The sequence below is a fragment of the Eretmochelys imbricata genome, chromosome 1 (genome assembly GCF_965152235.1).
Source record: "Eretmochelys imbricata isolate rEreImb1 chromosome 1, rEreImb1.hap1, whole genome shotgun sequence".
Lineage (NCBI taxonomy): Eukaryota > Metazoa > Chordata > Testudines > Cheloniidae > Eretmochelys > Eretmochelys imbricata.
Genome location: NC_135572.1, coordinates 40,735,634 through 40,749,360, shown reverse-complemented (window position 1 = coordinate 40,749,360; position 13,727 = coordinate 40,735,634). Strand labels below are relative to the sequence as shown.

The 13,727-nt window shown below is 44.4% G+C and overlaps 1 protein-coding gene across 7 annotated transcripts in view; it reads right to left on the bottom strand.

Moving 5' to 3' along the window:
• PARP4 (poly(ADP-ribose) polymerase family member 4) overlaps positions 1–13,727 on the bottom strand; it is a 120,773-nt gene that overhangs the window by 60,997 nt on the left and 46,049 nt on the right. For all 7 annotated transcript variants that reach the window (XM_077809051.1, XM_077809090.1, XM_077809098.1 and 4 more), the window contains exons 16-21: positions 13,391–13,522; positions 13,058–13,144; positions 12,282–12,446; positions 11,443–11,489; positions 9,582–9,663; positions 9,043–9,180 (exon numbers count right to left, since the gene is read on the bottom strand). In XM_077809051.1, coding sequence (XP_077665177.1) covers positions 9,043–9,180; positions 9,582–9,663; positions 11,443–11,489; positions 12,282–12,446; positions 13,058–13,144; positions 13,391–13,522 — 651 coding nt within the window. The remainder of the gene's footprint in view (positions 1–9,042; positions 9,181–9,581; positions 9,664–11,442; positions 11,490–12,281; positions 12,447–13,057; positions 13,145–13,390; positions 13,523–13,727) is intronic.

Below are 13,727 nucleotides of genomic sequence, written 5' to 3'. Positions count from 1 at the left end.
CAGTGAGACAAGGAGGTGCTCAGTGGAAGGAGACGGAGGAGTAGAGATGACTTTCAAACAGAGAGGAGAAGATTGGAGCCCGGAGAAGGAAATAGGGCACTCTCATTTCCTCCCCACTTCAGGGAAGACTGGGAGTATGTGGCCACCACCTAAGAGGCAAATCTTGATTGACTAATTGTTCGTTTAAACTAGGCTACCCTGATAAAAAGGGAAAAAAATGAGAGACTGAACTCCCCACAATGAAAACAAACTAAAGAGCTGTTTTGTTCTTTTCTTTATTACTTTCCTCCCTGGCTTAAAAGGATCCATAACTCCAAGGGCTGGAACAGCAAAAGACAGTTACCTGTTCTGTAACTGGTGTTCTTCCAGATGTGTTGCTCATGTCCACTCCATATCAGGTGTGTGTGCTCACCACATGCACCGGTGCCAGAAGTTTTTCCCTAAGCAGTATCCGTAGGGGACCGGCTCCAGCGCCCTCTGGAGTGGCACCCACATGGCATGGTATAAGGGATGCTGCCGGCTCCCCCCACGCACCCCCAGTTCCAACAGTGGGGAAGAAGGGCGGGTTGTGGAATGGACATGAACAACACATCTCGAAGAATACCAGTTATGGAAAAGGTAGCGGTCTTTTCTTCCTTGAGTGCTTACTCATGTCCATTCCATATTAGGTGACTCCAAAGCAGTATCCCTGGAGGTGGGTAGGAGTTCACAGAAGTGTGGATTACAACACAGCTCTGGCAAACCCAGTGTCGTCCCTGGCCTGCTGAGTGATGGCATAATGAGCAGTAAATGTGTGAACAGAGGACCATGTTGCGGCTCTACAGATGTCGTGGATAGGGATATGTGCCAAGAAGGCCATCGAAGATGCCTGTACTCTCACTGAGTGGGCTATGACAATCAGCGGCAGCGGAACCCCTGCCAGGTCGTAACAGGTCCTTATGCACGAGGTGATCCAATTGGAAATCCTGCATGAGGACACCGGGTGACCCCTCATCCTATCTGCTGTAGTGATGAAGAGTTGAATCCATTTTCAGAAAGGCTTGGTACATTCTAAGTAGAAAGCCAAGGTCCTCTGGATGTCCAGGGAGTGAAGATGTCTGTCCTCATTGGTCTTGTGCTGTGTGGGACAGAACACCGGGAGGAAGATGTCCTGGTTCATATGGAAGGTGGAGACCACCTTTGGCAGGAAGGCCCGGTGGGGCCACAACTGAGCCTTATCTTTGTAGGAGACTGTGTACAAGAGGTTCTAAGGTCAAGGCTCTAATTTCAGAGACCCATCTTGCTGACGTCACCACCACCAGGAACGTGGCCTTCCATGACAGGTGGGCAAGGGAACAGGAACGCAGTGGCTCAAAGGGTGGGCCAGTGAGCCTAGGGTGGACCAAGTTAAGATCCCGCTGTGGGACAGGAGTCCATACCTGTGGGAAGAGTTTCTTGAGCCCTCTCAAGAATCTGACCATCATGTCATGGGAAAACACCGTCTGTCCTTGGATCAGTGGGTAAAATGTGGAATGGCTGCTGGATGCACTCTAATGGGAAAGTGTGCCAGGCCCTGGTTCCTCAAATGGAGCAGGTAGTCCAGGACAGCCTGTATGAAAGAATGCGAGGGAGAGATGCCATGCTCGGATGCCCAGAAGGAAAACCTTGTCCTACTCCCCAGGAAGACCTGTTGGACTCCTTCTGAACAGGTCTGCTCCTCCGGATTCAGCCATGCAGCATCCAGGCCGAGAGATGGAGGGACTCAAAATTGGGGTGGAAGAGCTGACCATGGTCCTCTCACAGTAGGTCCGGGAGGTGCCGCTGACAAGTTCATGAGTGTGCCGAACCAATGTTGGCAAGACCACGCTGGGACAATCAAAACAACCTGTGCTTTATCTCTCTTGATCTTTGCCAGGGCCCTGCTAATGAGTGGAATTGGCGGGAATGTGTACATCAGGCTCCCTGACCATGACAAGAAGGCAGGCATCGGAGAGCGAGCCCTTGCTTAGACCTTGTTGAGAGCAAAACCGGTTGTAGCATTCATGCAATGTTCATGCACTTGGCAACATTCAGGGCACACCCGGAGTGTTGTGTAGGAGCAATGCACACACGGCTCCTCTCAAGGGCATGAACCTTGGAATCTCGCCCAGATTACATGAACCGTGGGAAGCCTCCCAGGACTGGGCTCAAGGCCCGAGAGCAAGGAATGCGGTAAATAAGAATATTAAACAAAGCCAGTGTATTCCTTTTATCTGTTGGAGTATATAATGCGCGGGGGGAGAGAAAGAATAAAAGAGAGGGTGGAAAGCTGACAGGAGACCAGCCCGTCAGCAGACCAGCCTGCTTGCTTGCTTAAAGCTTGTTCTGTCTTGTATTTGAACCGCAACAACCGGTGGCATTTCCGGTTCTGTCTGCTAGCGAACCGGTCAACTTGGGGAGTTCCCTACCTTTGGAAGATCATGCAGGCTACCTCTGGATGGAGTGACCACTCGTGGTGAGAGAAGTCCCTGCTGAGCTGGTCCGCCAGCGTATTCTTGACACCGGGAAGGTGACAAGCTTCCAGGTGGATTTAGTGGCTGAAGCAGAAGTCCCATAGATGGAGCGCCTCCTGACAGACAGCCAACGAGCGCGCTCCCCCTTGCCTATTGATGGGGCTGTGTTGTCCGTCAGGACTCGTACCACCTTGCCTGACAGGTGGGGCAGGAAGACTCCGCACGCCAGCAAGACTGCTCAAAGCTCTTTGACGTTTATGTGCAACTTCGCCTCCTCCAGGGACCACATCCCCTGTGTCTGGAGATTGCTGAGATGAGCACCCCAGCCGAGGTCCAAGGCATCTGACACCAACTCGATGGAGTGAGGGGGGCTGTCAAACAGAACCCCTTCCAAGACTGTCCTATGATCAGTCCATTATCGCAGCGAGGTAAGTATCGCCTGGGGAATGGTAACAATCTTTTCCAGGGGGTCTCTGGACTGGGACTAGACCATCCCCAGCCATTGTTGCAGGGGCCGCATTTGGAGCCTGGAATGATGGACCACATAAGTGCACGCTGCCATGTGACCCAGGAGGAGCAGACAGACCCTGGCTGTAATCAGAGGGAATGCGGAGACTTCAGTGATGAGGTCCATTAACACGTGGAACCTTTCCAGCGGCAGGAATACCCTGGCACAGATCTAGTTGAGGACTGCTCCTATTAACTCTATCCTCTACACTAGCACTAACGTTGACTTTTTGTCATTTACCAGTAGGCCCAGAGAGCATGCAGAACTTTTAACTTCTTTAGGCACTTGTTGAGGTCTCGCAGGTCCAGCATGGGCTGTAGACTGCCCTTGGCCTTTGAGATTAAAAAGTACTGGGAACAAAACCCCATATTCCTGTACTCGAGAGGAACTTCTTCCACCACACCAAGCTGTAGTAACCCCTTTACCTCCTGCGCAAGGAGACTCTCAAGAGAGGGGTCCCTGAAGAGGGATGGGGAAGGCAAGTGGGAAGTGGGGGTTAGAAAGGAACTGGAGGGTATAACCCTGTTCCACCATAATGAGGACCCATTGGTTCGAGGTTATAGCCGTCCAGGCAGGGAGGAAGAGGGAAAGGCAGTTGGAGAACACTGGGAAAGATGGATCCAGGGAATAGTCTGGTAGGTTGCCCTTGGGGCACCCTCAAAATGACCGTTTGGCTCCCTGCTTATTACAGGTCAAGCTCAATTGGGCAGAGGGTAGAGGCAGGTGGTTCGGGCGGTGCTTGTAGCCCTTGGCTTGTTTATGGGGCTGGTCCTGCCGAGGCTGACTCCCCTGGCCCTGCGACTGCTGCGGTTTGAACCACTTACATACCAGAGCTGGGATGTAGAGACCCAGGGTTTTTAGGGAGGTGCAGGAGTCTCTGAGGCTGTGCAATTTGCTGTCTCAAATAGGGACCACTGGTCAAAGGGCAGGTCCAGCATTGACTGATGAGCCTCAGTGGACAAACCAGAGAGGAGCAGCCAAGAGGCTCGCCGCATGGAGATAGCGGAAGCCATGGTGTGGGAAGCAGCATCTGACTCCACCTGGAGGGCAGCCCTGGCTGCAGTTGTGCCCGCATTGAGGATCGCTCAGAACTCCTTCTTGGAACACTTGGGGAGCGACCCTTCGAATATGGCCATGGCTTGCCACATATTGAAGTCATATCAGTAAAGGAGGGCTTGGTGGTTGGCCACTGTCAGCTGAAGGCTGGAAGATGAATAAACCTTACATCCAAAAAGATCCAGCCTCCTTAAGTCTTTATTTCCGGGGGTGGCCCCAGGTTATCCTTGACTCTCCTTGACCACCTCAACCACAAGGGAATTGGGGCAGTGTGGGAGTATAAGTACTTGTGCCCTTTGGTTGGCACAAAGTACTTGCGTTCGGCCCTTTTAGAGACGGGGTCCATGGAAGAGGGGGTCTGCCACAGGGCATTAGTGATCTTAGAAACTCCTTAATGAAGGGGTAAAGCCACCCTGGCAGGGGCTGAGGATCAGAGGATGTCAAACAGAGAGTCCGAGGGCTCTTCCAGTTCCTCTGCCTGAAGCCCCAGGTTAGAAGTGACCCTCTTCAAAAGTTCCTGGTGCGCTTTGGTGTCATCCTGAGGAACTGGGTGAGGGGGCCCCGTGATAGCCTCATCTGGAGATGACGAGGATGATGCCGGTGCTGTGGGAATCTCCATGTCCATTGGTGGTCCAACAGCTTGCTCCCCGGGGTCCTCCTGGACCTGCGGGGTTTTACCCCCAAAGTCTCCTGGGAAGGCTGGGTGAACCCACAGGGGTTCCACAGGTACCATGGCGCTGGGCACTGCGCCTGGGGCATGGGACAGGTTTTGGTGCTGATAATGTAGTCAGCACCATCGGTACCGGGGCTTGTCCCACAGTCAGGGAACCTTGCTCTGAGCTGGAGCTACCAGAAGAGTGATCGGTCCCAGGTGACCAGGACTGGGCTAAGCGGTGGCTCTTGTCTGACTGGTGCCGGTTGCTGCATCCTGAAGCTGACCTGTCCGAGTGACACTATCTTGGGGACCAACGGCATTTGGTAGATCTGAGTCAGATACCTGGCGATCCACGCCTCATGCCTCTACCGGTACTGGGATGTTGAATGGGACTGAGAGCTACTACAAGCCAGTTGCTGGGAGGATCGTCTGAGTAGGGTGACCTTCTTTTTGGAGACGGGTTTTGACGGCCTGGCGATCGGCAGTCTCTGGTTCCCAATCAGTCCTGGGATTGGTACTGATCCCTTGAAGATGGTCAGGGCCGTTCCTGGAGTTCTTGCGGGGTGGTGCATGCCTCAGAGGCTCTGCGCCAATCTACCAGCAAGGTACGCCTTGAATCCCTCGACTGATGCCCTGGTGCGGGGACTGAAGAGGTGGGTGAACGCTTGTGGGACATCCCTCTTGATGGGGAACGGTACTGCTGAGGCAGGGACACACACATGAGATCGGGGTAGCGCTGGAGCCGGTGAGGGCGGCACTGGGAGCATCAGGATCTCTTGAGCTGCTTGAAGGGCTTCGGGCATTGATAGCATCTGAAACTGTCCGCGGCCTGCACCACTATCTTGAGTCGCAGGCAAGGCATGGGATAGGCTGCACTGCTCGACTTGAACTGGGGCGCAACTTCCTGAGGGGGAGCTGAGCTGCCTGGCACAGGTCCTGGCGAGCCCCCTGCCCTCTCCTTTCCCTTGCTGGAGGTAACAGATCTTCCCCTTACAGTCTTTTTCAGCTTCTTGACCGGAGCCATGGAGGGAGACCCGTGCCGGGTCGTGGACGCAGGGGCAGCCCACAACATTTTGGCACCTGAGGCGGGGAGCTCAAATGACACCCTCATACCCCCTCGCTTGGGCCAAAACATTGAATGGTCTCAAGTCTGCCTTCTTCCTTTTCTACTCCTCTAATGGTACTGCTCTGCTACCTACCCCAATAGAGGAGAACTAACAACTTAAAATGCGTTGTTCAAAAATTTTAAGTCACACTTAACTTTCAAATGCCTGAACAGCACATGTAACTTTTCTTGTCTGCATAGTAAACACTGGCATCTTTATCTGTTTGAATAATCAAAGTGGTGCTTTCCGTGGCTTCATGGCTGCAAAGATTTGAACTGCTGAAGGTCCATAGTCTGGGCCAGCTCATGCTCTATTGAGATGGTTGCAAGGACGACCAGCCTCTCCTGTGTCATTGTGGAGCGTAGATGTGTTTTTATTAACTTCAGCTTGGAGAAACTGGGTTCTCCACTGGCAACTGTTACAGGAAGTGTTAGAAGTATGCGCAGAGCAACAAAAGCATTTGGAAAGAGGGTGGTCATCTTATTTGTGCACATATATTCCAGAACAGCCTTTGGAGTTGATCCTGCTGAAATATATCTTGAAAGGGCTTTCAGTTCATCACCTAAATCACTCGCATCAATATCACGCACGTCATCATGTGTCAACACTGTCTCTAGTGCCCTGCATTGCTGGTGTAGGTCTTCTTCAGGTATAGTAAGGAGTTTTGGAGTATCATACATCATCCCAGATATACTGCTGTGTTCCTTGAGCTGCATGAAACGTTCAACTGACTGTATTGCACAATCTAGCACCTGGTTAAAGAATTCAACTTTGAATTATTGTTTGGGGTCTCTTATGGGATTATCCTGTGCCTCATAATCAAAATGTCTTCTTCTTCAGTGACTCTTGTATTCTTGAATGGGTGGGAAAATAGCTTCAGTGTGAAGTTCCTCTGCCAAATTCTGTGCACTCTTCAGAACGTTTTGAAATCCCTCATCTGACCGGTAAGACTGTAGGTATGACTTTGCTTTGTCCAGTTGTTCCATTGCTCCAGATATATCAAGGTCAACACCTTGGAGTCTCTTGCTTACAACATTTATTTCAAACAGTACGTCATGCCACAACACTAAGCCACACAAATTTGAAGTTATGTATGTTTCTGGTGATTCTATTTCCATCTGCCACTGTTCTCCCATGAACAGTTCCTGTCATAGCATTATCCTCCATAATGGCAACGAGGGCATCATCTATCTTCCCAATTTGGTGTTTGATAGGCTTTATCGCCTCCACTCAACTTTCCCATCATGTGGCACTCAGTGGTTTCAGTGTCAGAGAGGATGTTCCTAGATGTCGCTTCAAAATTTGCCATCAATGAGTTGATGCAGAGAAAAATACATAGATGCTTGGAATTACATTAAAAAATTCAGCAGCCTCACTAGAAGCTGATGCTGCATCACTGACCACCAAGTTCAATGAATGAGAACTGCATGGGACAAAAAAAGCTTGAGGGTTTAGCTCTCGGATCCGTGTCTGCACTCCTCTGTTCTTTCCTCTCATGTTGGCACCATTATCGTAGTCCTGACCTCTCATGTCAGCTATCGTGATTCCCGTATCTTCCAGTTTTTTAAGAAGAACATTTGGCATAGCAGCTCCTGTAGTATCATCAATGTCAATAAATTCTAGACAGTCACCACTGCAGGGACATTTTCACTAGGTTCTGTTGTTGTTACAAAACACACCATTAAAGTCATTTGTTCCATATGGCTGATGGCAGGTGTGCAGTCCAGAATAACAGAGTAATATCTTGCTGACTTCAGATCTTCCACAAACTTCTGTTTGACTTTTGTTGCCAGTAACTGTATGATCTCATTTTGAACTGTTTTTCCAAGGTACTGGTGTGTGTACATTTCTTGGGTGGTGACTCTTCTTAGATGCTCCTGGAGTACAGCATCAAACTCAGCCATCAGCTCCACAATTTTAAGGAAGTTTCCATTATTTGGCACATACAGCTGATCTGAAGTGCAATGCAGTGCTCTGTTTTGGGTAGCAAGCATTCTCACAGTGGCAATGACCCTTTTCAGAACATTTTGCCAGTAAAGAGACTCTGATGCAATCTTCTCTTGATGCTGATCATCTACGATGGCCTTTAACCTTAGTCTCATCTCAAGCTCTTTCCATCTATGGAATGCTCTCTGGTGATTTGCTGCCTTCTCATGGCATGCCAGATTTCTCCAGTCCTTTGTTCCTGTAGAACCCAATGTGGCTGGAATATTAGACTGGAAGAGTTTGCAACAAAAACAGTATGCAGCATTCTGGGTTTTGGAGTACATAAGCCATGGTCTCTCCACTTTGTCAATTTAAGCTTGTGTGTGCTTGTTTGCAGGACTGGGGCTTACATCAGAAAGATTCTGTGGAAAGTTCAACTAAAATAAAAGGTAGAATTATGAAAATTCCATTTCAATGGAACTATGTCCTGATAGGAACTATTACTAATTTGTACTTGCAGGCTGCAAAGATGCAAATACAGTAGTTGCATATTTTAGTTCCCTCCTCACTCCTCAAGACATTTTGGGTGAAAACCTGGCCCCACTGAAGTCCATGGGAATTTTCTCATTGCTTTTAAAGGGGCCAGCATTTCATCCCGCATCTTGCAGTACTTTTTTCCCCACTGAATTTGGCAAATATGGCTGCATGTATGTTCTGTGCACTGTGAAATATATAACTTCCTTCAGATTTAAATCTGAGTAGAAATCTTTTCTTTAGATAATTCTAAAGACCAAAAGGAAAATGCTTCAAATTAACAGTTAAGGAGATAATTTGTTGCTATTATGCATGTGCTTTAATACTGTACATAAGAAAACTTAGCTATAGACTTTTTTCAATGTACCTGCTTTATAATGTTTTAAAGTGTACTTTAAAGTTAAAGACCAAAAAGGGTGGAGCACTTGCTAAATAAAATACGAAAGCAAACTGAAGGGAAAGGGTCACATAGATCAATAAGATGAATGACTGTACAGAGTGAATTTGTTAAATTGATCAAAAAGACATTACCACAAGTAAGTCAGGTACAAAGTGTATATTCATGACAATTACACAGAAATACTGTCCCATAATCTTTTTTTCTCTTCAACATTGATGGCTTATATTTCTTTAAATTTTTCCAAAGTACAAAACTAACCATATCAGGCCAAATTCTGGTCTGACTTACTCTCCACTAAAGTCAATAGCATTTATATGAGTGGTACGTCCTGGCAGAATTTAGCCAATCCATTAGTTGATAATATATAGTAGAAGTAACAGTTGTACCTCACTCTCTTTGTTTGGATGCTTCTCTACCCACATTCTGGGTAGATACACTTGAGAAATCCAGATTTCTAGAGCAAAGCCACTGGTGTCCAAGGAACTGTTCTCCACAGTCCTGATTACGGCTTTGCAGTCTGTTTTCTAGAGGGTAAAAAGTCGACATTTATCAATTTCTGCCAAAATAGCATTCAATTGTACAAAACTGCATGCTTTTAAGAAAAACTCAGGCTTGAAGATGTAACATTAAGTATGAGATGTCCTGAAGTTTTTTTACCATTAAGATGGTGGTTTTCATTTAAAAATATATATGTTTCTTTAGAGTGACATGCACTTTTCTAAATGTATTTTAAGATTAAAAGACTTCCATTCTAAAAAGTGCACATGAAAAAAAATTAATTTGATATAAGGAAATGGAATTACCAGTTTACATGAGTCCTATATAAACATCATATGCAATTTATTTTAAAAGTATAAAAGGGTCCTTTTAAAATACAAGACATAAGCTCTAAAACAGAAAAACAGTTGCAAGAAGATTTACTTACCTTTATTTTAAGTGTATGCGTCCAACTATGAATGCGTTCAATACGGTGTGGCATTTCAATAGACATGGCCATACAGAATCCACTAAGAAAAGAAAAAACAATTGACACACAAGGCAGTTTTGGAGAAGATGACATCTGGCATGTATGCCATGCTTCCTCCATCAGAACACATCAGTCTCTGTTTCCTATCCTTCACAGCTCTTAGGGCAGTAGTTCTCAAACTTTTGTACTGGTGACCTCTTTCACAAAGGAAGCCTCTGACCCCCCCCTTATAAATTTAAAACACTTTTTAATATATTTAACACCATTATAAATGCTGTATGCAAAGCAGGGTTTAGGGTGGACACTGACAGCTTGCAACCCCCCATGTAATACCCTTGCGACCCTCTGAGGGGTCCCGACCCCTCGTTTGAGAACCCCTGTCTTAGGGTAAAGGCAATAAGCAGTGCATGACTTGTAGACTCAGACTTCAAGGTTAGAAGGGACCATCATGATCATCTAATCTGACCTCCTTGCTCTCTTCTGCCCCATGCTTCCCTTGCAAAAGTTTCTATCCCCAAAACACTCCAAACAGCGGACATGCTGATTCACTAAGGATATTCATAGATACACAGATTTTTAAGGACAGAAGAAGCCATGAGATCATCTAGTCTGAACTCTGGTATAAAATAGACCATAGAATTTTACCCAATTACTCCTGTAATGAGCCCAGTAATTTGTGTACGAATATAGAGTACCTTCCTGAAAAACATACATTTCCTTTGGTAGATTAGCCACAGGAACAATCACCCTCCCTGTTAAAAAAAATTGTGCCTTATTTCTAATTTGAATTTATCCAGCTTTAACTTCCAGCCATTGGTTCTTTTTATGTCTTTTTGCCACTAGATTAAAGAGCCCTTTGGTACCTGGTATTTTCTCACTATGAAGGTACTTACACACCATGATCAAGCCATCACTTGCTCATGTATCTGATATGCTAAACAGATTGTGCTTTTTAAGTCTTTCACAATATGGCATTTTTTCTAACCCTCAAATAATTTTTGTGGCTCTTCTCTGTACCCTCCCCAATTTTTCCAACATCCTTTAAAAATATGAACACCATAGGTGGGTTGCAAGTAAGTGCTCAGCACCCACCATTTTTGCCCTGTAGGTGCTCCGGCCCCTGAGCCTATGGATTAGTCCTTTTTGCCGCAACATTGTGTGCATTCATGTACATGGGCATTATGTAGTTTCTAACACTGAAAATTCAGTTTCTGGAGAAGCACAAGTGCCCATTAAAGCTCTTACTGCTTCTACTAGCAGAATAGCTCATGAATAGGAGCGAGTGGATATCTGCAGAGGCATTGCATGAAGTAGAACTATAATTATCCATTTCTCAAGAAGTATTAAGTTATCAGAAAAAAATTTACAATTTGAAATATAATTTAAAAAAATTATTAAAGATGTTAATGAAAAGAAAAAGCTAACAATCAGTTCAATTTAAAAAGTACACTTTCAGGTAGTGCAGGCCCAAGGGATTAGGTTTTGTGATGCAAAGTTTTTATAAAACCTGGTATTGAGGGAAATGTTTTCAGGAAACAAACAATCCAAAATATTCAATGAAGTAGGGTAGAGATGGAGTTTGCCTAAAAATTATTGCCGTGTAGTGTTTGTAACCCAAATAGAGCAGCAGTTTTGAATCAAAAGTAAAAAGTCTTTTCATCATGCAACCTGAATGAAATGCCATAAACCCCACATAAATGGTGAAAATTAAATTTTACACACTGCTTCACATTTAAGAATCTAAGGTGTTAGTAACAAAAATAAGGAAACTATTTAAAATCATTTTTGACTACCAAGTATCTTACTAAATGTTACTTACCCCTTTTTTGGTCCTATTTGCTTAACACAAACCTTCTTTACTGTATCCTATATAAAATAAAAAACTATAAATGTATCATTGTTATGAAATATACAGATCTTAGTGCCACTCTTGCTTTTATTAGAAAAGCAACTGTAGCACAGCACCCAGCAATTTTCTCAGCTTCTTTCACTTTCAGTGGTTAACTCTTTCCTCAATATGCGAGTATAACATATGGGAATTATATATACATATGGGAAGGAGAATAAGCTTGATGATATTTAAAAAGGGAAAACATACTAAGTCATTTGTCCCTTCTTGCAAACTGTTCTCTGTGGGAAAACCTCTATGCCCACATGGAAATCACTAAGTCATGTGTAGGGGGCCACCTATACAAAGTAGCCAGCCTATAGGCCTGGGCCCTTAATTACTAACACTGCTACATTTACTCATGTTTTAAACCAGTGGTTCTCAACCTTTTCCATCCTGGAACCCCTTTCCCCATGCTAGGCCTTCATCCCATGTAGTCAGGACCACTTTCCTTTTAACAATATGGGCAGGCTGGTCACAATACCCAGGTTATGAACCTTGTCTTAGAGCTATTGTTTCGAGTAGATTCAGGCAGGCATCACTACATTGATTTATTTTTTGTTTTGGTTCACATTTTTGGAGGCTCTTGCTTTCAGCCATAAGGGTTAGAATCAATTTTAAATGAAACGGTAAGAACATGTAAAAAGATAAGAAAGGGAGGATGGTTGCAACTCCCCTCAAACTTGTTGTGGAATCACCATCCTTAGAGGAGTACTTCTGCTTCAAACCAATAAGATGCTACATTAAGTTTATACTTTAAATGCACAAACCTGTGTGTTTTCATTTAAGGCTTTGTCTTGTTGCCAAGGAGCCACAGCAGCAGGCATTTGAAAAGTAATACAGCCATTCTGAAAACTAAGCTCAGTGATGTAGGTGACTTTGATAAGAACTGTAGTTTTAGGTGGTAAGTTTCCAACACTTACAGTAAAAATATCCTAGAAAAGAGATGATTGCTTTAATCTGCATATTTAAACTATATATTTTCCAAAGCAATAAATCATTTGTTTTGTCATCTACAAAAAACAAATGCTAGTTTTCTATACTTCTTCAGAGAAGAGGCTTGAAGAAAACTAATTATGGTGATAAAGGGCAAGAAGTTATGCTGTTTTAACAATTTACTAAAAAATTCCTGTCTGGACAAAACTCATCAGTAGTATCTATGCATAAATCAATATTTTACAGAGAGAGTTCAAATTGTTTTTTAAAAGAGGATTTTACGGAGAGTTGGCAAAATCTAGTTTCTGTAGGACGTACAGTGGATATTTTTGACTAATTTCCTGAAATGATCAAATGTGCAGCCTAAATAATTTCCATTATTTAAAAACAAACAAAACAAAACAAAAAAATCCTTCCCATTAAAGACATGATTCTGCAACAATTCCAATGGGTCTACTCTCATGCGTAAAGTGAAGTACATGTGTATTTGTGGGGTTGGGGATCAATGTCATAAATTTGATTTATTTGGTATCTGACTTCAGCGACTAATATACAATGTGACCAGTCTGGGGTTTTTAAAATGCATAGTAAACCATGACATTTAACATACAGGAGCATCCTGGTCCATCAAGTAAGCTCCATCACCTCGACTGATTGCGTCTCTATATTCCTTATGCGCTTGTTCCTTTTCTTTAACCTGCAAAAGATTGCTCCAAAATCAGTAAATTAACTATTTTTATACGGAACACAGTTAACTACCTTGTCTCAGTTAACCAAGAGTCATTTAGTGGTACACCATCAACTCAAAAGCTAGTTAAGTGACAATGGTATAAAATCAGAGTGAGAGTAGTAGTAACACTAATGTTGTGTGTCTTTGCTCATTAATGCTTTGAATTTTGGGATTGAAAGCACTCTAGAAGAGCGAAATATTAAATCATCTTACCTTTCCAACAATATGTTTCCCATTGATGAAAGCCTCAAATCCACATACAGCTGCTGTGCCATCCAAAGGAAAGACATATTTTGCCTCAATGGAATTATCATTTTGATTGGTGTATGTCTGAAACACTACTATCTGAAATAGAGAAATGGATCTCTTCTATAATCCTATTAAGTGAAAAAAATATAATGATAAAAAAAACAACAGGTAGAGAGTATATCTTCCCATAGGTCATTCTGCATTAGTGGTTTTGGTTTAAGTTCACTACTTTAAATTTAATAGCATAAATGTGCTATTATGTTTCACACTACAAAATGTTGCTAGGAGGCAGAGTGCAACT